The 27,319-nt window shown below is 43.1% G+C and overlaps 1 protein-coding gene across 1 annotated transcript in view; it reads right to left on the reverse strand.

Moving 5' to 3' along the window:
- Positions 1-9,955: 9,955 nt before the first annotated feature.
- LOC110497543 (EMILIN-1-A) overlaps positions 9,956-27,319 on the reverse strand; it is an 81,724-nt gene continuing 64,360 nt past the window's right edge. Inside the window, exons 3-8 of the mRNA XM_036954478.2 lie at positions 25,752-25,969; positions 23,069-25,588; positions 17,150-17,275; positions 16,896-16,913; positions 16,300-16,434; positions 9,956-13,507 (exon numbers count right to left, since the gene is read on the reverse strand). Of these exons, the coding sequence (XP_036810373.1) occupies positions 13,185-13,507; positions 16,300-16,434; positions 16,896-16,913; positions 17,150-17,275; positions 23,069-25,588; positions 25,752-25,969 (3,340 nt within the window). The 3' untranslated portion in view covers positions 9,956-13,184. The remainder of the gene's footprint in view (positions 13,508-16,299; positions 16,435-16,895; positions 16,914-17,149; positions 17,276-23,068; positions 25,589-25,751; positions 25,970-27,319) is intronic.

Consider the following 27,319-nt stretch of genomic DNA (forward strand, 5'->3'; position numbering starts at 1 on the left):
TGTAAATAAATATTGATAATGGAAAAAAGTGGAGTGCGCTCAACCAATGTGAGTCGAAGTGCAATCAACAAATGTAATCATTAAAAGCAAAAAGGCACAACGCGCACATAGGTTAGGCTACTATGGTGAGAGAGTTTTGCGCCTTTTAATTTTCATTAAATATTGATTACCCATTTATTTGTCTCTGCTTGTAAATCCTCCTCCTAAAAGGAAGGCGATAGCCTATAGGCCTATGCAAAACTTAGCAAGTGTTGCTGTCTTCATTCTTGCTGCTTCCAGTTCAGTAGCCATACCCGTGATCAGGTGCGAGTGTGGTCTCAATTAAATAGAGTAGGCTATAGCCTAGGCGTGGGCGGAGAAGCCCGGGGCAGTTATCGTTCCAAGGAAATGTACTTCCTAAATAGGCCTGTGATGAGGCTATAGTTTACAACATGACAAATAAGCTTAAATATTGATCACCCATATTTCTCAGTCTGAAAACCTTCCCACTCCTAAAAGGTAGGCTATAAAAAATAGCTCAAGGGAAAGTGCATGTCTCTCCAACTCTGCTCTCTTCAAACTATATCTAGCATATTGGCAGATATAGCCCAGTAATACAATATACGGGACAATCTCTGGTAATTTAACCTATATATTTTTTGTTATTTGTGCGAGTTTGATATTGCCTGTAGGGTGCAAAGTTCTAGGACCATGTCTGGCAAGTGAGCTGCGTCACATACACCTAAAATAACATTGCGGGACCAGTTCATGTGCTAGCGGGTGGGAGTCGAACAGAAAGCTAGCTGGTGCAGGCGGGAGCAGGATGAAGAAATCGGCCTGTGCAGACCTCAGTCTGTGCACCATGATAGTGACGCCTGTAACGTTAGAGCTGTTTATTACTGTGTCAGTGTGAAAAGTAGGGAATTAGCTAGGGAAACTGACAGATTAATAACCGTACATTGCCATACAGATTATTACATTGCAATGAAAAAATATCAGAATATCAATTTTCAGTTGTTTGGCCGATGGTTTAGCCAAGTTAATTTACTTCTGAAACGGGACAAAACATTGGCAAGAGCTGACCCGACTGTGGTAGCTAATCGCTAGCGTAGCACTGTAAATAAACTTTTTTTTCTTTCTGTTAAGTCAACTAAAGAGTAGCCAGTTTCTGCTGTGCTTACTTTTACAACTCAGTGAAAAAAGTGCAACACGTACACACTGAACTATGCTCAACTCTCCTGTGCTGGTCAAGCCAGCCTTCCAGAAGCTTTGCCTTCACACAACCGGCCTGCTCCTAAATCCAGCACACTCCAAACAGCCTACCCCAACACTAGGAGGCATCCGGGTGGTCATAAAGCACATTGTTGTTGCTTTTTGAATCACATTACAATGATAAAACTGACAAAAATGCCATTTGAGAATGTGGGCGGGACATAACCCCCACCACAATATCTACATACACTATTGCTGTAATGAACACGAGGGGAGACAGAGAGCTGGTTTCAAGCACAGGGCGCAGTAGGTGTTTATTGCAAAGGACCACAGGAGGCAGGTAGCTGGGTCCAGGGACAGGCACAAGGTCATACACAAGGGATCCAAAAGGGCAACAGTACAGGCTGGGAAAAGGCTAGTAACGTAGTCCAGGAGATCAGGCAATAGGTAAAATAACAGGAAATCCGATAGGGTAAAGTACAGGCAGGGAATAGACAAAAGGCACCATTAGTGAAGCAGGCAAGAACTATCATACACGAGAGGAGTAAATCACAGTGGAAACCCCCCCTCAGCCCCTTTACTTTCAGTGCAGCAAACTCTCTCCAGAAGTTCAGTGAGGATCTCTGAATGACCCAATGTTGACCTAAATGACTAATGAGGATAAATACAATCCACCTGTGTGTAATCAAGTCTCCGTATAAATGCACCTGCACTGTGATAGTCTCAGAGGTCCGTTAAAAGCGCAGAGAGCATCATGAAGAACAAGGAACACACCAGGCAGGTCCGAGATACTGTTGTGAAGAAGTTTAAAGCCGGATTTGGATACAAAAAGATTTCCAAAGCTTTAAACATCCCAAGGAGCACTGTGCAAGCGATAATATTGAAATGGAAGGAGTATCAGACCACTGCAAATCTACCAAGACCTGGCCGTCCCTCTAAACTTTCAGCTCATACAAGGAGAAGACTGATCAGAGATGCAGCCAAGAGGCCCATGATCACTCTGGATGAACTGCAGAGATCTACAGCTGAGGTGGGAGACTCTGTCCATAGGACAACAATCAGTCGTATATTGCACAAATCTGGCCTTTATGGAAGAGTGGCAAGAAGAAAGCCATTTCTTAAAGATATCCATAAAAAGTGTTGTTTAAAGTTTGCCACAAGACACCTGGGAGACACACCAAACATGTGGAAGAAGGTGCTCTGGTCAGATGAAAACAAAATTGAACTTTTTGGCAACAATGCAAAACGTTATGTTTGGCGTAAAAGCAACACAGCTGAACACACCATCCCCACTGTCAAACATGGTGGTGGCAGCATCATGGTTTGGGCCTGCTTTTCTTCAGCAGGGACAGGGAAGATGGTTAAAATTGATGGGAAGATGGATGGAGCCAAATACAGGACCATTCTGGAAGAAAACCTGATGGAGTCTGCAAAAGACCTGAGACTGGGACAGAGATTTGTCTTCCAACAAAAAAATACAGTTTTATATCTTTATGTTTGAAGCCTGAAATGTGGCAAAAGGTCGCAAAGTTCAAGGGGGCCGAATACTTTCGCAAGGCACTGTATAGTGACAAGTTTGTTATGAGAAGACATTGATATTCACACAAGTTCAACACACTGTTTAGTTTTGTGAGCCCATCCTCTTAGGGAAGAACAGTTAGATATCCAAAATAGTTAGTAAGGATACCTGGGGCCCTATAAGTTGGATAGCAAGTTACATGAATGCATAGGTTACTACTACTACTGGGCAGACCACGGGATGTACTGCAGGTTAACCCCGCTGCCTAGCTTAATTAACATGTAAATGAAACAAAAAGTTAAATGTCCATTTTGATTCAGAGCCCAATCTGACCAAGAAGGAATAAAACAATAAAATAAAAATGGTCCTTCTCGCCACACTGACGGAGCTAATGATAGTTCATAACTGCCCCAGGTCATAACTGTCCCCTTAGTAGTTCCTGTGGTCGGAGAGTTTTGGCAACTGATGTTGACATCAGCTGTAGGTGTCAGTGGAAACCGCAAATTCAGTAGATTGACAGCAGCTCTGTTCCTGCAGGGGAACTGGAGGGACACACAGACAGAGGGGGGCTGAACCTCAAATCACTCCCTTCCCCTTGCCTCTCTATTTGCATGTCTTCGCCATATGCACAAGTGTTTAAAAGCTGAGGGAGTGAAAATGATCAAGGGTGTAGGGGCTAGTTTGACCAACCAATAGCCACTTTGGTCAAGGCTGCAGGCTTCAGAGCAAAGTGCTATCCCAACACGCAGTTTGTGCAATTTAAAAAAAAATGTTTGCAGTTTGTGCAATTTGATACAAAATAATTGAGAGACATGCCTAATTATATTACGCATGCATTTGTTTATGTCTTGACACATGTAACAGAGGAATCATTCAAGTCATGAGTGTGTTCTGAAGTTGATGGGTTTATTGATCCCCTCGTCACTCTCTGGAAGTGACTCTGAGTTTCGCCACTACACATGACAACAGAGGGCCTTTCAAGAGAGTTGGTAGAGGCAAGGGGGTGGTTTGGGATTCATCAGTGGAATCAGTGACAGGCCTGCTTTTATAATAGAGACTCATGCAGAAGCTTGTAGGAGTATGGTATGACACAGGGGTGCAACTTTCAAAGGGGAAGCGGGGTCATGTCCCCCCCAAATACTGAAATTGCGTTTTTGCCCCCCCTCCACACAGATTTATCATTGCACTGTGCTACATAAAAAGTGACATTGGTGTGCGTTAGGACCATGCGGACGCCACAGAGCAGTCGGGTAGGCTGTTTGGCGGTGTCAGCCAGATAGATTTAGGACTAGACAAGCTGTGGAAAGGTAATGCTTCTGAAAGGCTGGCTTAGAACTGGCAAGGGACAGTTGAACAGAGGCAGCAGCTGACAGTGTGTATGTCTTGAGCATCATTCAGTGTGTATGTGTTGCGCTCTTTCTCTGAGTTGTAAAAGCAAGCAGAGCAGAAACTGGCTACTCTTTAGTTGACTGACTTTAGCTAATGTTTCATCTCCTCTCAACTGAGGTAAATGAATTTAGCCAGTTCAGCTCTAGCCTCTATCTGTAAGATAATAGCCACCTCATTTCGCTATCTAACAGCTCTTGTGTGTATGGAAATGTTGTTTTGTAACCTTTGTTTTGTCCCGCCAGCTTTCGCCAGGTGATGTACCACCAAATTTACTAGCCAAAAGTATTATTTTTGCCTCAATTACACTAGGCCTGAATCAAACCGGCCAAACGATTGAAGAGTTTTTATTAGTCAGTATAGCAATGTAACGTTATTGATCTGTCAGTTTCCCAAGCTAATTCCCTACTTTTCACACTGAAACAATAATAAACAGCTCTACAGACTTTACTGTCATGGTGCACATTCAGTTCACAACACTATCCTTCTCATGTCGTAGCAGGATCAGATGGTGACAGGTGTCCCAGCAGGGTCAGACAGCCAGGGAAGACCAGTCTACATAGCTTAGGTGAATTTTGCAGTATATTATAACAATATCAGTGAATGGATAAAAAAGTTCCATCTTGAGTTGATGGGTAGGTCTACAGTGGCTACATGACAGTAGCTTAAGTTTAAAGCTACAGATCTGGGAATAATGGTAATTTAAATTATTGAACCATTGATTCTATTATTGGATTATGTAATTAATTAATGTATACACCAAGGTAATTCATTGTCATGCCTGCCTCATCTTAGCAGGATCAGATGGTAACAGGGGTCTGGTACATATGTGCCAATGAGAGAGACATGTTGGTCCTCAATGGATAGTGGTAAAATACAGAAAATGTACAATTATGGAAAAGGCAGGGCAAGCATATTACAACTGCAGAAGATCCAGTTGTATGCTTGCGCTGGCTTTTCCATTGTAGCTACCCTACCAATTCATTATGTAGTGGAAACCTGACCCACCCATTATATTTTTTAGATGTATCAACAAAGTTACAGGTTATTAGAAAGGTTCAGAATGTATGTGAAAGATCACAGCACAGTTAAAAATATATATGTCAGATGGAAATCATAAGAGGGTGGTACACGGAGATAGTTGGGATGGACAGAGTAGCTGAGGGGTGGGTTTAAAAGCTAATGTTCTATAATATAAAAATATATGTAATGTTACCGCATGTGTTTAAGTACTATCTTTTCAGATGTAATTTATATTAAAATAACTATATTCTTGCTACGTAATTACTGTACATGCCATGTACAGTGCCTTCAGAAAGTATTCCATTGTAATTCCACATTTTGTTGCGTTATATTCTGAATTCAAAATGGATTAAATAAAAACATTTCTCAGCCATCTACACACAATACAACCTAAGGACAAAGTGAAAACATGTTTTTAGAAATGTTAGCAAATTTATTGGAAATTAAATACAAGAATATCTCATTTACATAAGTATTCACACCCCTGAGTCAATACATGTTAGCGTCACCTCTGGCAGTGATTACAGCTTCAGCTGTATGAGTCTTTCTGGTTAAGTCTCTAAGAGGTTTGCACATCTGGTTGTACAATATTTGCAGTTTAATATGTTTGTGTTCATTCTAGGGAAGCCAGCAGCAGGCAGTAGTCAGTGCCAGGGATACCCCTAGACCCAATAAAATCAGGGAGAAAATTAATACACAATGTAGACAAAACGAGCATAAATTTGAACAGCAGATCAGCCCAGGAGAGGTTGATGAAGTACATTCCCCAGGGGAAGTTAAAGAAATAGATCCCACAGGAGAGGCGGAGGAAGTAGACTTCAATATCCACGTCACACCATGTCAGCCAAAGCCAAATCTAGTGGTAGAGCAGAAGCTGTCAAACTTCGGTTTCAGGAAAGGTGGTACAAAGAATTCCAGTGGCTCCACTATAGTCCCAGTATCAAAGGAGTCATGTGCTTTTCCTGTACAAAAGCTTTTAAAAGCAAGAAAACACCTCTTGCAAAAAATGCAGATCCTGCATTTGTGCACTCTGGATTTTGAAACTGGAAAAAGGCACTGGATAAGTTTTCTTCACATGCATGCAGCCATGCACACAAGGTTGCCATTACCACTCACTGTCAGCAATCAAAAGCCCGTGGACACCCAAAGTTCTACAGTAAGAGCTATAAAGCAGAGTGAAGCAAAGTCTTGATTTAGGAAAGTAGTGGTTTCTGTCCGTCTTCTAGCGTTTCAGGAATCATCTCTCAGGGGCCATGAAGCTACCGAAGGTAATCTGTACCAGCCACTGAAAGTTAGAGCTGAAGATGATCCTGTACTCACTACATGGCCGAAAGGCAGTCAGGATTATATAAGCTCACAAATCCCAAATTAAACCCAGAGTTTATTGGCCAACAGCATTGTGAGAGACATCACAAAAGATAATCCAATATCTGCCACTGCTCCAGTATTCCATAATTATTGATGGTACACAAGGGGGAACAGAACAAGAGTCATTCTGTATCCGTTATGTGGATCAAAATCTGGTTTCTCTTGAGGACTTTGTATGTTTTTATTAAGTCTCCCTATCAACTGGAGAGAACCTGTCAGAAGTTGCCACAAATGTGCTACTCCACTTGAACTTACCTCTATCAGGTCTGAGTGCACAAACATAACATGTCTGGGGAAATCAAAGGAACACAGGCTAGGGTGAGAGCAGTGCAGCCACTGGCTCTGTATGTGCATTGTGGCCCTCTAGTCACTCAGGCTGCCTGCACATCTTCCTCTGTGACATGTGATGCACTGAAGTGGCTCCACAAGCTCGGCTGCCTGTACAACCAGTCAGGCAAATACAAAACAACATTCAAGGAAATAGTGTGGGTCATTCACAAGCCTAAAGCCCCTGTGTCCAACAAAGTAGACTGTTAGGACTCCAGCACTGAGGTCTGTGTTGGGTCGATACGAGTCTGTGCTGCTCAGCCTGGAGGAAATTAGCACATCTGATTAATCCGACACAGCAACAACAGCAAGAGGGTTGCTGGCTGGTTTGAGAAGGGGATCACAGTCCTATGACTCCTTGCAGCCTTTGAGGTAATGGAAGAGTTGGAATGCCTCAATCGCACCTTACAAAAACAAACAGGAAAGTTGATGGGATACTTGCTGCAGTGGACTGTGTTAAGACTACAATGAAGGCAAAGAGATCAGAGGTGTAATTTCAACAGATCTACAGCAGAGTGACAGAGTTGATTGCCAATATAAAAATCCAGTTTATTCAGATGCCCCACATCTGTAATCCACCAAAGAGCTTCACTGGCAATGCTGCTTCATACTCACTCACATCCCCAGAGGATTTCTACAGGGCTAAGTTATTCAATGTGGTCGACATAGTTGATGTGCAGCTATCGGAGAGGTTCAAACAGGGTGGCCTGGAAACTCTGGCTAAGCTGGAGGAAGTTCTTCTCTCTGGGGAGATGGATGCTGCAGTGGTGGACCAGTATCCAGAGTTGAACAGGAGATCACTTGAGGTGCAGCTGGCCATGTTCAAGATGCAATACCAGTACAAAACAAGTACAGAAGCTGCATCTGTTCTCAGAAATCAGCTGCCTGAAGTCTGCAGTGTTTTTGATCAGGCAGAAGCCCTCATACTAATGGTTGACCCTGCATCCTCTTCTGAAGCCAAGAGGAGTTTCAGTAGTCTAAGGCGGAAGACCTGGCTCAGAAGTGCATTGGTGCAAAGCAGTTTGAACCATGTGGCAGCCTGTCACATTCATTGGGACAAACTGGATGAACTAGACATGGAGAAAGTCTGCCAGCTGTTTGTCTTTGAAAAGATAGAAGTAAGAACAGACAGGGTGAATACCTAACCCTGAGTTTTATTCTTCAGTGGGACAATACACACATTTCAATGCCAAAGACACCAGAATGGCTTTCCAAGAGATGTTGAGTGTTCCTAAGGGGTCCAGTCCTAAAACAAGGTTTGAATAATCCTGCCAAGTAATGGTTCCCAACCAAATTTACTGAGCTTGAGCAATTCTGACAAAAACGAAATATGTTTCCCTAAGAGTTGCACAGAATGATTTACAGCTATAATTGCAGCCAAAGGTTCTGCCAACACTTTTTTAATGTTTTTATTTAACCAGGCAAGTCAGTGGCCTACACTGGCCATTGAAAATGATCAGGAAACACCTGATGGGGGTGGAGACAAGCACAAAGACAGGTGAAACAGATCAGGGTGTGACAAGGGAGTAATCCGTTGATGATTGTCTGACAAAATATGCACAAATGGTCCGTCTTTTGACGGACAAACCCATCTGAAAGTAGTTGACTTGAGTTGTGCTTTTGAAGAAACAGAAACAGACAATGATGTATGTGTTCATGTGTCTGAATGTGGCCATAGCCCAAGGATATTTTCTTCTTTGTTATCACTAGTATTACACTTATATTATCTGTGTATAGTCCAGCTATATGATTAAGGGAATGTTTGGAATGAATGTAAGCCCAAATATCTGACTTGATTACATGATTATATCTTGAAAATATAGTATGACTTATTGAGACGAATGCTGCCTCTCAGTCAACAACATTCTCCTTCATATAGTATCTATTGACTGTGTATTGGATATAGATAACATGTCCTGAGAAAATTACCCAGTACGCTATGGAAATAAACCACTGGAGTCATAGCCTTATCTCAGTCAAATATACTGTGCATGCTTGACTGTTGTGTGTATATGATTTCCTTGAGCTGCTGTACACCCTCTCTTCCCCTAGTCTACTGATGTGCTTCCATGACTTCAACAGATTTGTTGATGATACACCCAGTAACATTGTTAATAAGTGTGCGTGTGTGTAAAGATGAAAGAAAAACAGAATATCTGTCAGCGTCCCACCCAGCCACACACAGATTCCAGCCCCCCCCCACCCCCTTAAAATGTCCTTTTGGAACCTACAGTATGAGTAAAGGTGATCCGTGACGAAAATAATTGCTTTCGGATCTTGTGTTGCTTTCAGGCCTTTATGTTCACTTTGCCTTACTACTGAGCTAAACAGTGTTACTTCGACCGCCTGCATCTGGGTCTTACCTTGATTCCTGATATAAACCAGCAGCTCAGGCCCTTCCAGGTTCTCTCAATCCAACCGGAGGAGACAATCCGGCATCGGAACGGCAGGTTTTGGATGTCAAAACCTGAGCTCATTACACAGATAAAGGACAGCGGAAATCTAATGAAGAAGAAGAAAGAAAAAGGGGGGAAAACCTGGATAAAGTTGTATTCCCTGGAGTTGGTGAAAGGAAATGCAGTAGGTGTTCCTCCTTCCATCTCTTTGTCTAGACATCCAGAACTTGACGAAGTCCCATCCCAGCTCGACGCAGGAGAAACGAAAGGGTACTTTGTTCATCATAAATTAGACATCTGTGTCTGTTGATGGACAGCTGTGAGATGTTATTCTTTCCATTAATCCAATGACTCTCTCTTTTTGGCTTGCAGACTGGAAAATGGCAAGGCTCTACACTTTTTCTTTCTCAGCCTTTACAGCACGGGCCAAGAGAGAAGCAAAATGCCATGCTTATTAATGTGCAGGAATAAAAATGTATCAAACATTTTGACTTAAGTTCCAAATGGCCTAATAAGTCAAATGGAAAATTCTTCCAGATACTGAAATACTTGATTCCGTACGATATACTGTATTTAATAAATCACAGCAATCACACAAGAGCAAACAACCAAGAGGTCTGCTCAAACTAGACAGATGAAATCACAAAACATGACATCGTCACCTTTCTCACTCCTTTCCCACTAGATTAGAGTCATAACCCTCTGAGCAGCGAGTAAATCCGAAACTCCTATGGAGAGGGCAGGGCTGTGTAAAATGTAATATCTTTATTTGAACCACATGTGTCGCAAAATCACAAATTCAAGGTAACAAACAGGTTTGACTGTAGGGAGGAGTTGTAAAAAGAAGACCTTAAATACCTAGCATTGCTTTCATTGGCATGTGGTATAACCAGTTATTCATGACTTACTTCATAGATTGAGAAAACCGATTCCTTTAGCAATAACAGGCACGGAGGTCAGATAGGAGCAAGCACTTTGTGACATCGGCTGATGTAAAAAGGGCTTTATAAATACATTTGATTGATTGATTGAAGTGGATAAATACTCAAAGGCACAGGGGAGCAATATTGCAACTTCTCAACTAAATACAGCGTCTTCCAATAGTGATATTTTTAAAAATAAAACTCCATGTATTTGATTGTAATGGTGTACATCTCTGCGAAACATGTTGGTATCCATTTGATCCAGTTTTGGGTTCAAATAATATTTCAAATACTATTTCACATACATTTCAAAGTAAGTATTCAGATATGTTTTATTTGAAAAGACAAGTAGTTGAATATTGGAAGGTATTTGGAAATACACTTGGAAAGTATTGACATGTATTTGAAAATTCTCAAATACACTGGCTGTGTCTGAATACCCATACTAGTGTACTACATACTTAAACTGCATACTATTTAGCACGTACCGTTTAGTAAAAAGTATGCCACGGCCGCAAAGCACCTGAGAAGGTGGAGCGGGGCCAAATGAGGGTGGATTATTTTCAATAGACGTATCGCATTTCAAGCCTGATAATAGCTTATTTCCAATTTTATTAATTTCTCTAAACTCTGAATAAAATAGGAATGGAGTTATAGGCCTACTCACATTCGACCTATATCGTAGCCCATATCACCCATCTATCCTATTTAAAAAAGACTGAAGACTGGTTCCATTTCAACATATTTAGTAGTGAAACCAAAGTGCTGTAACATATATAAATTAAATCAAATAGCCTAGTGCACAAACCAAAACTCTTCAGATGTTCATATCAAAAGACTATTGCACAGAAAAACGTGGACAGTCGGGTGCATCGCAAATTCTGAACCGCTGGACAGCAACATATTAAACTAAAACACTGATCATTAGGAATGAGATAAGAATGACTGCAAAGGCTTGACCCATAAATTAAATAATAAAATCGGTAAACTAGCCTACAAAACTAAAACAATCCATATGTTGAAATCAAAAGGCCAGATTAACATGACATCAATAACGCAGCCACATCCCGAGTCCCCAGTTCCCACACATTCAGAAATAAGAAACCCTTAAGAAATAAGAAATCCTTTTGAATACGAAAACAGAAATCTACAAAAAATATATAATTTTAACACCACCGCAGAAACTTCGCTATTCTGCATCTGCCCAATTAAGAAGTCTAGTTTTGTTATTTGGCTACTTGAAGGGAACGAGAGCCTATCATTCGCAACCCACCTCTTCCAATGCATTGTGGAAAAGTGTGCATCGAATTCTACTAGATGAAGAGACAAAATTAGTATAACATCCTAGCATTTAAACAATACTTGATTTTCAAATGTCGCACAATATGAAACAAATTTTTTTCACATACTCAAATGGCCTACAATTTAGGACGCAGGAATGGATATTCGGACACAGTCAGTGACTCAAATATACTCCGATGCATTTAACCCAGGTATTTGAAAATAGTATTTGAAAGTACTTTCAAATAGTAGGCTATTTTTGGAAAATACCTTCAAATACTTGCAATAGAAGTAGTTGATTTAGGCCACATTATTAGAAAATACTCAAATACACAGATGTTTTATTTGATTTGAATCCAGGTCTGATTTGATCATCTGTAAGCTGAAATTCCAAGTAAAGAACACATAAACATATGCTCCAATAGCCTACCAACCTAATGCACTGGTTAATAACATCCTGATGCTGTTCTGATATCGTTGCCTGTTACATTGCATCTGGTATGGTTGAAGTGAAATGTGTTGTCATTTGTTTAAAAAAACTTGCCCAAAATTCCAAGGTATTCCAAAAAATCCTGGTTAGAAGATTCCTGGAATCAGGAGAGAACAAGAAGGACATCTGGTATCCTCCAACCAGGATTTCTGGAAAACCTGGGAATTTGGGGAAATGTTGCAGATTTTTGCAACCCTACTGATGTAATAAAGGGGCTATAGCCCATTTGGTCCTACTGTACTGTGGTGTAAGGCAGCGTTTCCCTCTGGTTGAGGTCAATTCCTACTTGGTTGTGGCTTAAGGCTGGGCTTTGAGTTAGGAACATTCTTTCATTCATCTGGAAGTATCACAGACATTTCGGAAGGCTTTAGGTAAGTGACGGACGGCGCAGAAAACGCTTTGGAACCCGTCAGTATAAGGTACTGAAGCTTTAAAATAATATCCACACAGGCAAACTTTGGATTCACTGGGCCAAAGGCATTACAGGGTATAAAGACCAGAACACACATACAAGGAGATAGAAAAGGGCACGGTAATATCAAAACAATCACAAAATGTGTGAATTCATCTCATAGAAAACAGTAGAACAATAGAAAACAGCTAGAGAAAATCAAGAAATTGATTTCTCATTCCTGGTTTTTAAGGTTAACTACTTAAGGTTAACCTCAGACCTTGACTGTGGGTCTGGCTCCATGGCAGGGAAACACTTTGCAGCAAAGGGGTACGTGGGATACGTCAAGGAGACCTTATGGCCGGTATTGGTGCATGAAGGACTACTGTACTCTGAGCCCCATGCCTGGAGTGAGTAATAAGGAGACGGAGACTCCAATAACCGTATACAAATCCTGCAGTAGTACAAATTCGTTGTGAAAACACTTCTCCAAATGCTGGGCAAGCTAAACATCACTCAGTCTGCTGCTGCGCAGTCTACAGTATATCCTATGTTTTTTTTCAAGCAGTTCATCAGGTCTCACAACACCAGAGGGCCAGGAATGACACACGGAGGAAAAAACACAAAACTTTTCTGTCATTGTCGTCATCTCCTAGTTCTCTTTCATTCCCATGTTTCACGAGTCGATATAAAGTCATTCTAACCTCATTCTCTGGACTGATCATTTTGCTTTCAAAAGCAGTTGTCAAATAAAACTGTGAGACTAAATGGCTCTGGAGCATACAAACCCCAACCCCTCTCTTCTTTCTCACTTTCCTCTTCCCTCCCTCCCTTCCTCTCCCTCTCTCGTGTTCCAGCTTGAGAGCCTAGGGGATGCTGTCCCGTTGGCTCACATCTGTTCGTACAGCAGCATTCCATTGAAAATGGTGAGAGGCTCTACGGAGTGGGCCAGCTTGCCCATGACGAGGTCAATGCAGACCGTGTCTCCAACCTGGAGGGGAAGGATGATGTTGAACACGGCCAGGGAGCCGGGGTTGATCTTGGCCTCAGCCACTGGCTTGTTCTCCAGGCCCTCTGGCTGGTATCCCCCGGAGTCTACCCGGGCCATTCCGTAGTTGGACTTGGACAGCACCGCCTCGATCTTCTCGTTCTTGTGGCCCGTCAGGATGGCGCTGAAGAAGTAGCGTCCATCAATGGGCGCTGTGAAGATGCCTGGGGAACACAGAAACAGAGAGCAAAAGGTTAGAGTTAGTTTAGCATACTCCACTGATGTTGAAGGCAATAACATTTGCCTGTTCAGGCTTATAACTTGGTTTGAAAGTTAGCTCATTCTACATGAACTAAAACAATGGTGTAACTAACTAGCTAATTACTGTACATTGTGAGTAGAAGGTTAATGTTTACGGTCAGTGCCGTTTCAGATTAGGGAGGACGATTTTTCTTATTTCTATTACAGCATATTTGATGACTGTCATTCATATTTCATTCACCCAGCTCAATGTAACTTTGATAGGTTTAGGCTACTACGTGATACTCGAATTTGCCCTATATCCATCATGAGGTTACTACAACCTAGCCTACAAATGAATGTTTATAAAGTAGGTGCACAGGTCGAAAGACAAATTGAAATAATCAAGGTGAAAGACAGTGTCACATTTAATACCACCTTGCACACATGTGCCGGCATCCATCTGATCTGGGGTGTAATCATTAGTCCAAACAGTTGCAAAACGGGAACGTTTTGCAACTAATACAAGAGTTTCTGCTGGACAAATTCAGGTATATCCCTCCCCATTCCATTCCGTTTGCTTCCATTTAAGACTTTTTGCAACAGAATCGGTGGAATGAATACACCCCTGATCACCTGCACACACAGTTCATTTTCATAGCAGCCACATACAGCATAATCACTTTGCTTGTTGTATAATTCCTTCTCGCATCTACCCGCTCTCCTCCTCTCACCTTTTCATTTTGCTGGTTGACCTCAGACCTCACACAACAACTGTCTGTGACCAGGTGCAAAAACCTCTCCAAGCCAAACCTTCATACCATAACCGCTACAGAGCCTACATCGTTGTCAGCGAATTAGAACTAACACGTTAGTGAACGCACAATCCAATCCATGTGTTCATTCATGCAGTACAGTGTGCAGCAAGAAGTTTAGCAGTTACACCGGCGATCCCAGGTGGCAATACATTTAGAAAACCTAAAGCTGACTTTGACTTTGAAGAGTTGCAGTATTGGATAGCCTTAGCTAGCTAGCTAGTATACAGTGGGGAGAACAAGTATTTGATACACTGCCGATTTTACAGGTTTTCCACCTTACAAAGCATGTGAAGGTCTGTAATTCTTATCATAGGTACGCTTCAACTGTGAGAGACGGAATCTAAAACAAAAATCCAGAAATCACATTGTATGATTTTTAAGTAATTTTAATTTGCATTTTATTGCATGACATAAGTATTTGATCACCTACCAACCAGTAAGAATTCCGGCTCTCACAGACCTGTTAGTTTTTCTTTAAGAATCCCTCCTGTTCCCCACTCATTACCTGTATTAACTGCACCTGTTTGAACTCGTTACCTGTATGAAAGACACCTGTCCACACACTCAATCAAACAGACTCCAACCTCTCCACAATGGCCAAGACCAGACAGCTGTGTAAGGACATCAGGGATAAAATTGCACAAGGCTGGGATGGGCTACAGGACAATAGGCAAGCAGCTTGGTGAGGCAACAACTGTTGGCGCAATTATTAGAAAATGGAAGAAGTTCAAGATGACGGTCAATCACCCTCGGTCTGGGGCTCCATGCAAGATCTCACCTCGTGGGGCATGATCATGAGGAAGGTGAGGGATCAGCCCAGAACTACACGGCAGGACCTGGTCAATGACCTGAAGAGAGCTGGGACCACAGTCTCAAAGAAAACCATTAGTAACACACTACTCCGTCAGCGCACGCAAGGTCCCCCTGCTCAAGCCAGCGCATGTCCAGGCCCGTCTGAAGTATGCCAATGTCCATCTGAATGATCCAGAGGAGGAATGGGAGAAGGTCATGTGGTCTGATGAGACAAAAATATAGCTTTTTGGTCTAAACTCCACTCGCCGTGTTTGGAGGAAGGAGAAGGATGAGTACAACCCCAAGAACACCATCCCAACCATGAAGCATGGAGGTGGAAACATCATTCTTTGGGGATACTTTTCTGCAAAGGGGACAGGACGACTGCACCGTCTTGAGTGGAGGATGGATCTTGGCCAACAACCTCCTTCCCTCAGTAAGAGCATTGAAGATGGGTCGTGGCTGGGTCTTCCAGCACGACCCGAAACACACAGCCAGGGCAACTAAGGAGTGGCTCCGTAAGAAGCATCTCAAGGTCCTGGAGTGGCCTAGCCAGTCTCCAGACCTGAACCCAATAGAAAATCTTTGGAGGGAGCTGAAAGTCTGTATTGCCCAGCGACAGCCCCGAAACCTGAAGGATCTGGAGGTCTGTATGGAGGAGTGGGTCAAAATCCCTGTTGACATCTAGTGGAAGCTGTAGGAAGTGCAACTTTATCCATATCTCAATGTGTATTCGGTAGGCCAAGCTTTGAAAAACTACAAACCTCAGATGTCCCACTTCCTGGTTGGATTTTTCTCAGGTTTTCGCCTGCCATTTGAGTTCTGTTATATTCACAGACATCATTCAAAAAGTGAAAAGGCTGCCCCCTATCCCAAAAAGGTTATTAAGGAACAGCGGGGATTGTGAAGTAACACAAACATAGGCACAGACACAAGCATACAAACACATGATAACATACACACTATACAAACATGTAGACATGGATTTTGCATTGTAGATATGTGGTAGTGGAGTATGGGCCTGAGGGCACACACTTAGTGTGTTGTGTATTCTGTAATGAATGCTATGTAAAGTTTTACTGCCTTCATTTTGCCGGACCCCAGGAAGAGTAGCCTTGGCAGCAGCTAATGGGGATCAAAAATACATACAAATACAAATTCAGTACCTGTCCGCGGGTCATAGAACTCTCCCTCGTTGACAAAGATCTTGTCGAAGACGATGGTGCCAGCGTTGAGCACGGGGTAGGTGAGAGCTGCAGAGAAGGAGAGCTTGGGCACATTGGCATCAGCACCTGGCATACCTGCGGGCAAAATCACATCAAGTCTCAGAAAATAACCCAGCAGGAGTAGAGGGAGAACATGATTTTTATCTACACCATATGTGATTTTTCATTGTTCTGACATGAGGAAATCTATTTTCACGGTTCATTACAGACAAAATGGCAAGGTAAATAAAGTGTAGGGAACATAGTGAGAAAGATGTTTTGCTGTAATAGGCTAATCTTCTGTAGATCAGACGCAGCTATACTGCCTTTGTGATGGGAATGCTACAGAATGCTACATTTTAGTAAATACTTTAACACTTTTTTTTCTTCTTAAAACTGCATAAACATTTCACTGTTAAATACCTGTTGTATTTGGCGCATGTGACAAATAACATTTTATTTTGATGTAATGGGGTGAAACACACATCACTGTTGAGGGCATTAGCACATTGCAACAGAAGGACTCAAATGCAATGATAAAACAAACATGAACATACCTTGTTCACCTTTGAGACCTGGAATGAAGAAGACAGGAAGAGATGAGTTCAGTAGTTGGACCAATTCAAACTGTTCAACCATGTTTGTTTTTAAGTATTCATTACTATTTTTATTATTTTTTCTTTCTGAAAAGTGTGTTGTGACTTTGCACTTGAAATAAATTGTGATTTGATGTCAAACATCAACATATAGCAAAACAACACTTCCTGAAGCATTAACACATATTATAAAGGGTTTATATGGTTCCTGTTACCTGGTGGTCCTCTGGGCCCGTTCTCTCCCAGCCTGCCCACAGGTCCGTCCCTACCTTGAGACCCCTTGGGGCCGGGCAAGCCTGGGAACCCTCTTTCCCCAGAGGGACCTGGAGGACCAGGCAGGCCTGGGGTGGTGGGAGGCAATGACAACAATATTAATACATGTAACTTTCTTAATTTACATATATTTAACTGAAATAATCAGTGTTGACCCAAAGACTGCCTGTTATTGGACACAGGACATTCCAGACTGTGTTAACAATACAGTGGAGGAGTTTTCTCATTCAAATATATAATTGAATTCCACCCACATAAACAGAGGACTCATCTTTGTATCTGTGCCATTCAGTGTTAATTTTGTCAACAATAACTATGATGAAAAATACTTGTTAGAAGTTAGAGGTAGCCTAAATAGTCATTATTTTACAGAAAATAATGTGACTAAAATGGCTGTGACTAAAACTAGACTAGAGTTTAAGTCCAGTTATTAACAAAATATTAAATGACAAAAATGTGATTAAACCAAAATTCACGCTGGTGCCATTTTAAAATAGTCAAGTGTCTTCTTCTTTTGTGTTTGAAAAAAAGCATAACGTTTATATTGGTGATTTACTGCCACATGCAGTGCTGGATCCTGAACCAAATATTGTATGTCATTCATTTATTTTGACTGCTAAATGGCAGTGATATTTTTGTGTTGTCATGTAAGCCAACACAATTTGAAGAAGAATACATCGCTCCCGATCAATAGGAATCCCCACCCAGTTTACTTCTTCAAATGGTGGAAGCCCTTAACCCCATACACCAGAAGAAATTGGCCTTTATGGATAGGGCCAAATTGAAATGTTTCCAACAGAATAATTATAAAAAGCATATGCATGACCAAGGTAGCAATTAAACACTTTGGAGACTATGGGGAAATGAGATTGATTCCAAAAATTACACTGTTGTTTGTATGTGCATTTTACATTTACTATACTTTTCACAGCATTTGTCAATAACAAAATCTTAAAATACTCTGGATACACTCAGTAACATAATAAGAATATTAATTGACATTTTGGAGTAGGTGCAAGATAAGAAAAAAAATATTACAAGGGTTTGAATGAGAGGTCTAACTGGTGTCTCCAAGTGGCCACACATAGCGGAATCTAATCAGACCTACATACTTAGGTTCAGTATTCATCCTCTGTAAAACTTCAAACAGGTCCTCCTCTGATGAAGAGTAAGAGAGGTCGGACCAATTTGCAGCGAGGTATATGTCCATTTTAATATGAAAAAACTGAACACTACAAAATACAAAATAACACCGTGAAACAAACAAAAGAGTCCTGTGTGGCACAAACACGGAAAATATCCACCCACAAAACACAATAGAACACAGGCTACCTAAATATGGTTCTCAATCAGGGACAACGATTGACAGCTGCCTCTGATTGAGAACCATACAAGGCCAAACACAGAAATAGAAAATCATAGAAAAACTAACATAGACAACCCACCCAACTCATGCCCTGACCATACCAAAGACAAAATCAAAGACAAAACAAAGGAACTAAGGTCAGAATGTGACAGGTAGTTCCATTCTACGCAGTCAAAAGCTTTTTCTGCATCTCATCTCCACTACAGGTTCTTGGTCATTATGTTGGGATTTGGGGTAAACTTCTTGTTAACAAACTATAGTTTTGGCAAGTCGGTTAGGACATCTACTTTGTGCATGACACAAGTCATTTTTCCAACAATTGTTTACAGACAGATTATTTCACTTGTAATTAATTAACTGTATCACAATTCCAGTGGGTCAGAAGTTTACATACACTAAGTTGACTGTGCCTTCAAACAGCGTGGAACATTTCTGAAAATCATGTCAATGCTTTAGAAGCTTCTGATAGGCTAATTGACCTAATTTGAGTCAATTGGAGGTGTACCTGTGCATGTCTTTCAAGGTCTACCTTCAAACTCAGTGCCTCTTTGCTTGACATCATGGGAAATCAAAAGAAATCAGCCAAGACCTCAGAAAAATAATTGTAGACCTTCACAAGTCTGGTTCATCCTTGGGAGCAATTTCCAAACATCTGAAGGTACCACGTTCATCTGTACAAGCAAAAGTACGCAAGCATAAACACCATGGGACCACACAGCCTACATACCGCTCAGGAAGGAGATGGGTTCTGTCTCCTAGAGATGAACGTACTTTGGTGCGAAAAGTGCAAATCAATCCCAGAACAACAGCAAAGGACCTTGTGAAGATGCTGGAGGAAACAGGTACAAAAGTATCTATATCCACAGTAAAACGAGTCCTATATCGGCATAACCTGAAAGGCCGCTCAGCAAGGAAGAAGCCACTGCTCCAAAACCGACATAAAACAGCCAGACTATGGTTTGCAACTGCACATGGGGACTTAGACCGTGCTTTTTGGAGAAATGTCCTCTGGTCTGATGAAACAAAAATAGAACAGTTTGGCCATAATGACCATTGTTATGTTTGGAGGAAAAAGGGGGAGGCTTGCAAGCCGAAGAACACCATCCTAACCGTGAAGCACGGGGGTGGCAGCATCATGTTGTGGGGGTGCTTTGCTGCAGGAGGGACTGGTGCACTTCACAAAATAGATGGCATCATGACGTAAGAAATTTTGATATATTGAAGCAACATCTCAAGACATTAGTCAGGAAGTTAAAGCTTGGTCGCAAATGACAATGACCCCAAGCATACTTCCAAAGTTGTGGCAAAATGGCTTAAGGACAACAAAGTCAAAGTATCAGAATGGCCATCACAAAGCCCTGATCTCAATCCTATAGAAAATTTGTGGGCAGAACTGAAAAGGTGTGTGCAAGCAAGGAGGCATACAAACCTGAGTTACACCAGCTCTGTCAGGAAGAATGGGTCAAAATTCACCCAACTTATTGTGGGAAGCTTGTGGAAGGCTACCTGAAACGTTTTACCCAAGTTAAACAATTTAAAGGCAATGCTACCAAATACTAATTGAGGGTTTGTAAACTTCTGACCGACTGGGAATGTGATGAAAGAAATACAAACGGAAGTAAATCATTCTCTCTACTGTTATTCTGACATTTCACATTCTTAAAATAAAGTGGTGATCCTAATTGACCTAAAACAGGGAATTGTAACCAGGATTAAATGTCAGGAATTGTGAAAAACTGAGTTTAAATGTCTTTGGCTAAGGTGTATGTAAACTTCCGATTTCAACCAGTCTAAAGCCACATAACTGTTTAACTAAACCCGACTGGACCTCTGTGCGTAAAGTAAAAGTATACAGAAAAAAATGTAACTACCTGGATTAGTGTGGCTATAGCTAGAGTCACAGCCAAAATTTAGCGAGCTGGCTAAATAGCACAGCCAACATTAGCTATGATCCAATGTTACCTCGCCAGTCATTATCAAGCTAGCCATCTAGCCAGCCAGATGTGCCAGCCAGTCGATCCTATCCGTCATTTTGATGTATCCTCGTGTTCTAACAGGTCACTATCAACTAGATCTATATCTACTACAAGTTCAAAGACAGTAAATCATGATGTAGTAGGAGTGAACAAGTCAGGGAGTTCTTTCCTCGTGTATGTTTCAGCCATCTTCACAGAGTCAAATATGCGCTCACCATTCTTGGTTTCGATTCACAAAGTCGCCGGGTAGCGCAGGCTGCATGCCAAGCCAGCCTGCTGCAGGAGCCTCATCTGTGGGGAGAAAGCCCTCCTCTTCTGATGTAGTATGGGAGAAAGATCCGGAAAAATTATGATTCTGGCATCTCCGTACTTGAGCTCTCCTTTTGCTCGGGCAGGAGAGAGGATGCGGACAGTGTCCTGGCACCGTAGAAATTTCATGACAAATGCCCTATGTGCAGCCGGGCCAGGTAGTCACCTCTGTAGAGTGCGATGGGCCCTCTCAATTTCCAGTGGCTGCACGGAAGGGGGTAAGTTCAGAATTTTGGGAATCCATTTCTGCAGAAAGGAGATGGCATCTCTTCCCTCCACAGCCCCCAGGGAACCTGGAAATCTCAAATTCAAGCGCTTTTGGACATTTTCGTGAATATCGAATTTCTCCTCGAGTTTAGATTTCTTCCAATTTCTTGTACTTTGGCTCCATATCCTCGCGGACGTCCAGGATGGCAGCCTGGTGGTCAGAATGGTATTTTTCTAACTTTGTCACTCGTCCCTTTGTGACTTTCTGGTCTTCATGAAGTTTATCGACCCGCATATCAATTTTGATGAGGTGTTCAGAAAGCGTCTCTTGGATTTTTGTTATACCTTTGTCAATCTCCATTCTGAATCATGCTGGTGATTCTTCCGAGCTAGCATCCGCCGAGGCCCAAGAAGGGCTGTCAGAGGAGGGCACTATTACATGCCTCGTCTGAGTCTCTGCAAGATTGCCATTTTTTGTTTTGGTGATAAGAGATGTTTTAACTTCCAACTCACTTGTTAGAGCTTTGCCATTGCCGGAAGTCTATAAGGTGCTGTTTTGAGCTCTCCTACCTTTGCCATTGATTAATTGAAGCAACATACTCATAGTTTTTTGTTTGCATCCCCACCGTCACAGAATTGTTGTTGTTTAAGCAATCCAAAAACATTCCATTATAAATCACAATCTGGGTCAAGTGGGCATAATTGAACACTTATTCTATAAAATACGATCTTACAAACATTGTAATTTTGGCACGCATAGAATGGAGTCATAAGTGCATTCAAGTGCGGGTTCCACGGCTAATTATCTTCACAATCTGACAAAAATTGTGGTCAGGACAACCCATGTATGTCATCTTTGTAACAGTAGCTCAAACATAGCGATCATAGATGTTGACACTGTAAATTACATTACTTTTTAAAAATATAGAAATATGAAGTGCCCATTTGGACTCACGGGTGTGTGGTTTGCTTGTATGACATCAAAGCGGTACTTATAATAATTCTCAACGTCTCATCTTTCAGAAAACATCAACTTGATTTACAGCATTTCCCCTCACTCAGACAACAACAAGTGGAGAACCTGAGCTCTGACGTCATGTATAGCAATGTTACTGTAAATTTAGGTGATTATCAATGATAAAAATCTGCCATTTTCAACCCTTTTTCAAGACCTATGCGACCTGAGAAGCTTCAAGGAGAGTTATGAAAGACTGCATAACACTAACAGACATACACATACTAATAGCAGGCCACCATTGAATAACATGTGTGAGACTCACATATTACAAACATTTGTTTAAATGACTGGATTATTAATGTTTTTGTAATCATCTTTGTTGGTGTTTGATAGGTCTCTGTGTGTATTGTAGCTAGCATCGATTTGTATGTTGACACTGTTGCAAATGTGTCAATTTAAACTTTACAGACCATTGTTCATTGTGTTCGTATATCCACTGGTTGTGCTGTGTCTCATTTACTTGTCTAGTATAGACAGGACAAGGTTAGCCTGGCGTTTTTAAGACACATTATGATTTTTGTACAGTTCTACCAAAAGCAATGTACAATTCAAACCTCTAACCAACTGCACCAACTGCACACAGTAAAACATGTGTGAGTGAGGATAGGTTTCATTAACATATCACTATATTGAATCAGTATGAACTCAACAAATTCTCAAACATTGTCAATGTAAATCATGTCTAAATGAACATGCTCTGTATGTCCAAACCATGCACTGTTTAGTTTCTGAAGTTACCTACATTGGATCAAGGGAAAGGCAACCTCAGTCCTGCTAATACACCTGACTCCAATAATCAAATTATGATGGTCTTCAGTTTGGATTGCAATTAGTTTATTCAGGTGTGTTAGCTATAGGGCTGGGGGGAAAGTGTGTCACCAATCAGGCACCCGAGGACTGGAGTTGCTCATCCCTGATCTAGATCAAAACTTTTGAAACAGCTGGGAGAAAGGGAAGGATTATAGTGTCAAGTCAACACACTCACCGGTCAGGTCCTGTTCCGAGAGGTTCTGGAACTCCTTGAGGATATTGCTGATGGACGAATTGAGGTTCTTGATTTTCCCGTGGATCCCGTCCAGCTGAGTGGTCTGGATGTTCTTGATGACCCCTCCGTGGGAGATGACCGTGGCGTTCAGGCCGTTCACACAGTTCCACAGGCCCGACACATGCTTGTTCAGCCCCTCCTTGATCTTCTGGAGCGAGTCCGAGATGCCGTCCAGCCGTCCACACACACCCTCCATCTTGGACAGCCTCTTCTCCAGGCCGTCACCAGAGCGCTTGCAGTCACCCATCTCCACCACAAGGGTGTTTTCAAAACGGCGCACATCACGATCCACCCCGTCGAGGTGGTTGCGACTCTCCTCAATGTGCTCGGTCACGTCCTGCTGGATCTTGTCCAGCTCCGAGATGATCTTGTTCTTTGTGTTGCCCAGGTCGGTGATGATGCTGCCGTGTTTCTGCACTGTGTGCTCCAGGCCCCTCAGTGTGTCATTAATGGAGCTGAAGGTCAGGATGACCTCGGACAGCTCGCCCTGCAGGGACTTGAGGTGGCCGTTGTTTGATGTTCCTCCAATCACACTGTGGCCATCCAGAGGCTTCTGGGGGTCATCCAGGCCTCCTCCAGTGCCGCCACCTGTTGTTGGGGTCACAAGGCGGATCTTACACTGGCCACTACACTTGTCCACCTCCTTCTGGAGTTTTCCCACCTCCTCCTGCAGGGTGGAGCACACCTGCGAACAGGAGCTCTGGTCTGAGTCCACCCGTGTCCGGATGGCGTTGATGTCCTTCTCCCAGCGGCTCAGAGTGTGCTGCGTGTGGTTCTTCAGCTTCTTCAACTCGTCTTCCACTCTTCCGCAGATGTCGCAGTCGTCCACGCAACGACCCAGTGTCTCGATCTCTGTGACAATGCGGTTGAAGTGCTCGCCGTTGTCTCCGGTCAGGGCTTTGATTTTACGGATGTCGTGGCTGAGGTCCACCACCTTGTCCATTAGTGAGTCACCTGAGACGGACAGGTCCTTGATACGTGTGTCGAAGCGGCGGATCTCGTCCTCATTAGCCACCACCCTCCACGTGATAGACTTCACAGAGTCTCCGTTGTAATCATTTCCTCTGTCTCCTCCAGCTCCACCCCATCGATCTCCGGTTCCCCCTGTTCCTCCTCTTCCGCCATCTCCAACTCCTCCAGTTCCGGTTTCCTCTGCACCCCCTGCTCCACCTGCTCCTCCCCATCCTTCTCCAGTTCCTTTATTTCCTCCTCCATCTCCTTTTCCTCCTCCCCCTGCTCCTCCTTCAGCTCCTCCCCATCCTCCTCCATCTCCTCTCCCTCTTGTTCCCCATGTTCCTCCACTTCCTACTCTTCCTCCTCCATCTCCTCTTCCACCTTCTACCACTCCTCCAGCTCCTCCTCCTAATCCTCCACAGCCACAGTCAGTCAGACTCTTGTCTAGGAGTGCCGTAGAGTTCTCCAGGCGGGTCAGCTTCTTGTCGTGGTCCGACACTCTGTCCTTTAAGGTGCCCACGTCCAGTTCTATGTCTTCGATGCGGTAGCCCTGGGCATCGAAGCGGTCCAGGAACATGGTCCGGAGGTCACCGAGCTCACGGTGGAAGTAGTCCTTCAAGTCGTTCTCTATTAAGCTGCAGCTCTCTTCTGTGTGCTGCACTGTGCTGTTCAACCGCCTTTCCAGGTCGTTCAGACGGCTATCCAGCCTGTCCTCTATAACCTTGGGTAAGCCGCTGCCAGCATTGGGTACAAAGCCACCACCGGGTCCAAAGCCACCTCCTCCGAAACCTCCACCGCCATGACTACCACCACTTCCCAACTCCTTATCCAGGCGGTTCTGGATGACATTGTAGTTCTCCGACGCAGAGCTGATCTTTCTCTCTGCATCTGTGACCCTGTTCTTGAGGTCGGTGACAGTGTTGCAGCAGCCCTGGGAGCGTGTGACCTCCCGGCGTAGGCCGTCCAGGCTCTGGCGGTAGTGTCCGTCCACTGCGTTCAGCTGCTTTTCCAGCACCTGGATTCTCTCCCTGATCTCCTGCTGCTGCATTCGCAGGTCCTCCACCCCAGACTGGCAGGAGGAGCAGGACAGAGACACCCTCATCTCCAGCTCTCTCAGGATCTCCTCTTTCAGCGTGCTGAGCGTCCCGCCACTAAACCCACCGGTGCCTCCAGAGGAGCCGCCAGTGCCACCCCCGAGATCATTCCCACTGCCAGCATTCCCATTGACCAGGTGGTTATTGATGCTGACCAGGGTCTTGTCATGGGCCTGGGTCCGGTTGTCAAGCTGGTCCAGTTTGGTCTGGATGCTGTGGATGGTCTCTTTCATCTCGGGCTGGGCTGAGTCCGCAGGGGTCTTGGTGCCGCCACCGGTGAAACCCGGTTTGTGCATCTCCTCCTGGAAGCGTTCATTCATGCCCCTCAGGGTGGACTGCAGGTCATGGAGGTCCTTGGTCAGGCTCTGGATCTTGTCCTCCAGCTGCCGCATCTTGTCGCCGTCTCCTCGCCCTGGAACACAAACACATTACATTACAGTATATAATCTACTGTATATAGTTATAGATTCATCATGTATACCATTTGAGGAGTGACATGGGGAAATAGAGGAGGACAGAAGTAGGAAGAAGAAGAAGACATAGAGGAGGAGCAGAACAAACAGACATCCACCCACCGTCTCCCCCATTCTGTCCTCCGTGACCTGTGCCGGTTCCAGTCTGTCCCGGTCGGGAGGGTTTCGGCCGTGGTCTGGCTGTAGCAATCTGGGTCCCAGAACCTCCGCTCGGCCCCTCGCTACATTCGTCCCCAGTGTAACCATGGCAACACTTCCACTCCATGTCCGTCACCATCTTGTAGGCCACCTTGTACCGCGGCTTCATATATGTTCGATACCTGTTGAGAATCATCGACAACAACGACAACAATGGTGAAGTGGTTCGCAATGAGGTTGTCTCACCTATCTAAATTGAATGCACGAATTTGGGTCACACTAGACAGGAGTGTCTGCTAAACGCTTATGTAACTGATGCTATGCAATCATAATTGGTCGCATGTGGTAATTTTCAACTTATTGTCGTTGGCAGAACATAACATTACACATTAACTGAAGGACATTGTTTGGACATTGTTTTATTGTACTACTTCACTCATATTGTTTGTACAATATCCGTAATTTCCCTTACAAGTTGAGTAAGGGAAATTACCATTGAGTTTCAATGGGCCTGTCTGCAATTCTGAACTCTTGAAACTGCTCTCAGTCAAAGGCCTCAGTTTGGAGAATGTTTATGTGTCAATCCAAACTCAGTCATTACAGGCCACAAAGCCAGAGGCCAGACATTTTCTGCCTAATTACATTTTCTATTTAATTTGGGGTTTTAATTTCGTTCCCGGGCTTGGAGGCATGAACACAAAGCTTAAACAGCAGACGCTGGTTTCTGCCCTGACAGGCACTTTGAGGTAACTCTAAACCCCGGTATTCACCGGATACCAACGTTGATTAAATCATTTACAGGGAAACTATTCAGACCTTAACATGTTTGTAATTATTCCACCAGCTCCTTTCCACACAGTATCAGAAATGCCTGTCACTCTGAAAGACTTAAGCATGGTAGGTATGCGCAGCATTCTCCTTTTACCCAATTATGTCATCTGGAAAAAGTAACAAGAATTTCAGGATTGGGGAAACAGATTGCACTGCATTTGATAGCACACATTTGTGATAACTGCCAAAACATACAGTGCCTTGCGAAAGTATTCGGCCCCCTTGAACTTTGCGACCTTTTGCCACATTTCAGGCTTCAAACATAAAGATATAAAACTGTATTTTTTTGTGAAGAATCAACAACAAGTGGGACACAATCATGAAGTGGAACGACATTTATTGGATATTTCAAACTTTTTTAACAAATCAAAAACTGAAAAATTGGGCGTGCAAAATTATTCAGCCCCTTTACTTTCAGTGCAGCAAACTCTCTCCAGAAGTTCAGTGAGGATCTCTGAATGATCCAATGTTGACCTAAATGACTAATGATGATAAATACAATCCACCTGTGTGTAATCAAGTCTCCGTATAAATGCACCTGCACTGTGATAGTCTCAGAGGTCCGTTAAAAGCGCAAAGCGCGTTAGAAGAACAAGGAACACACCAGGCAGGTCCAAGATACTGTTGTGAAGAAGTTTAAAGCCGGATTTGGATACAAAAAGATTTCCCAAGCTTTAAACATCCCAAGGAGCACTGTGCAA

Source organism: Oncorhynchus mykiss, chromosome 19 (assembly GCF_057628025.1).
Source record: "Oncorhynchus mykiss isolate SJ-2025 chromosome 19, ASM5762802v1, whole genome shotgun sequence".
In the NCBI taxonomy this organism is placed as follows: Eukaryota; Metazoa; Chordata; class Actinopteri; order Salmoniformes; family Salmonidae; genus Oncorhynchus; species Oncorhynchus mykiss.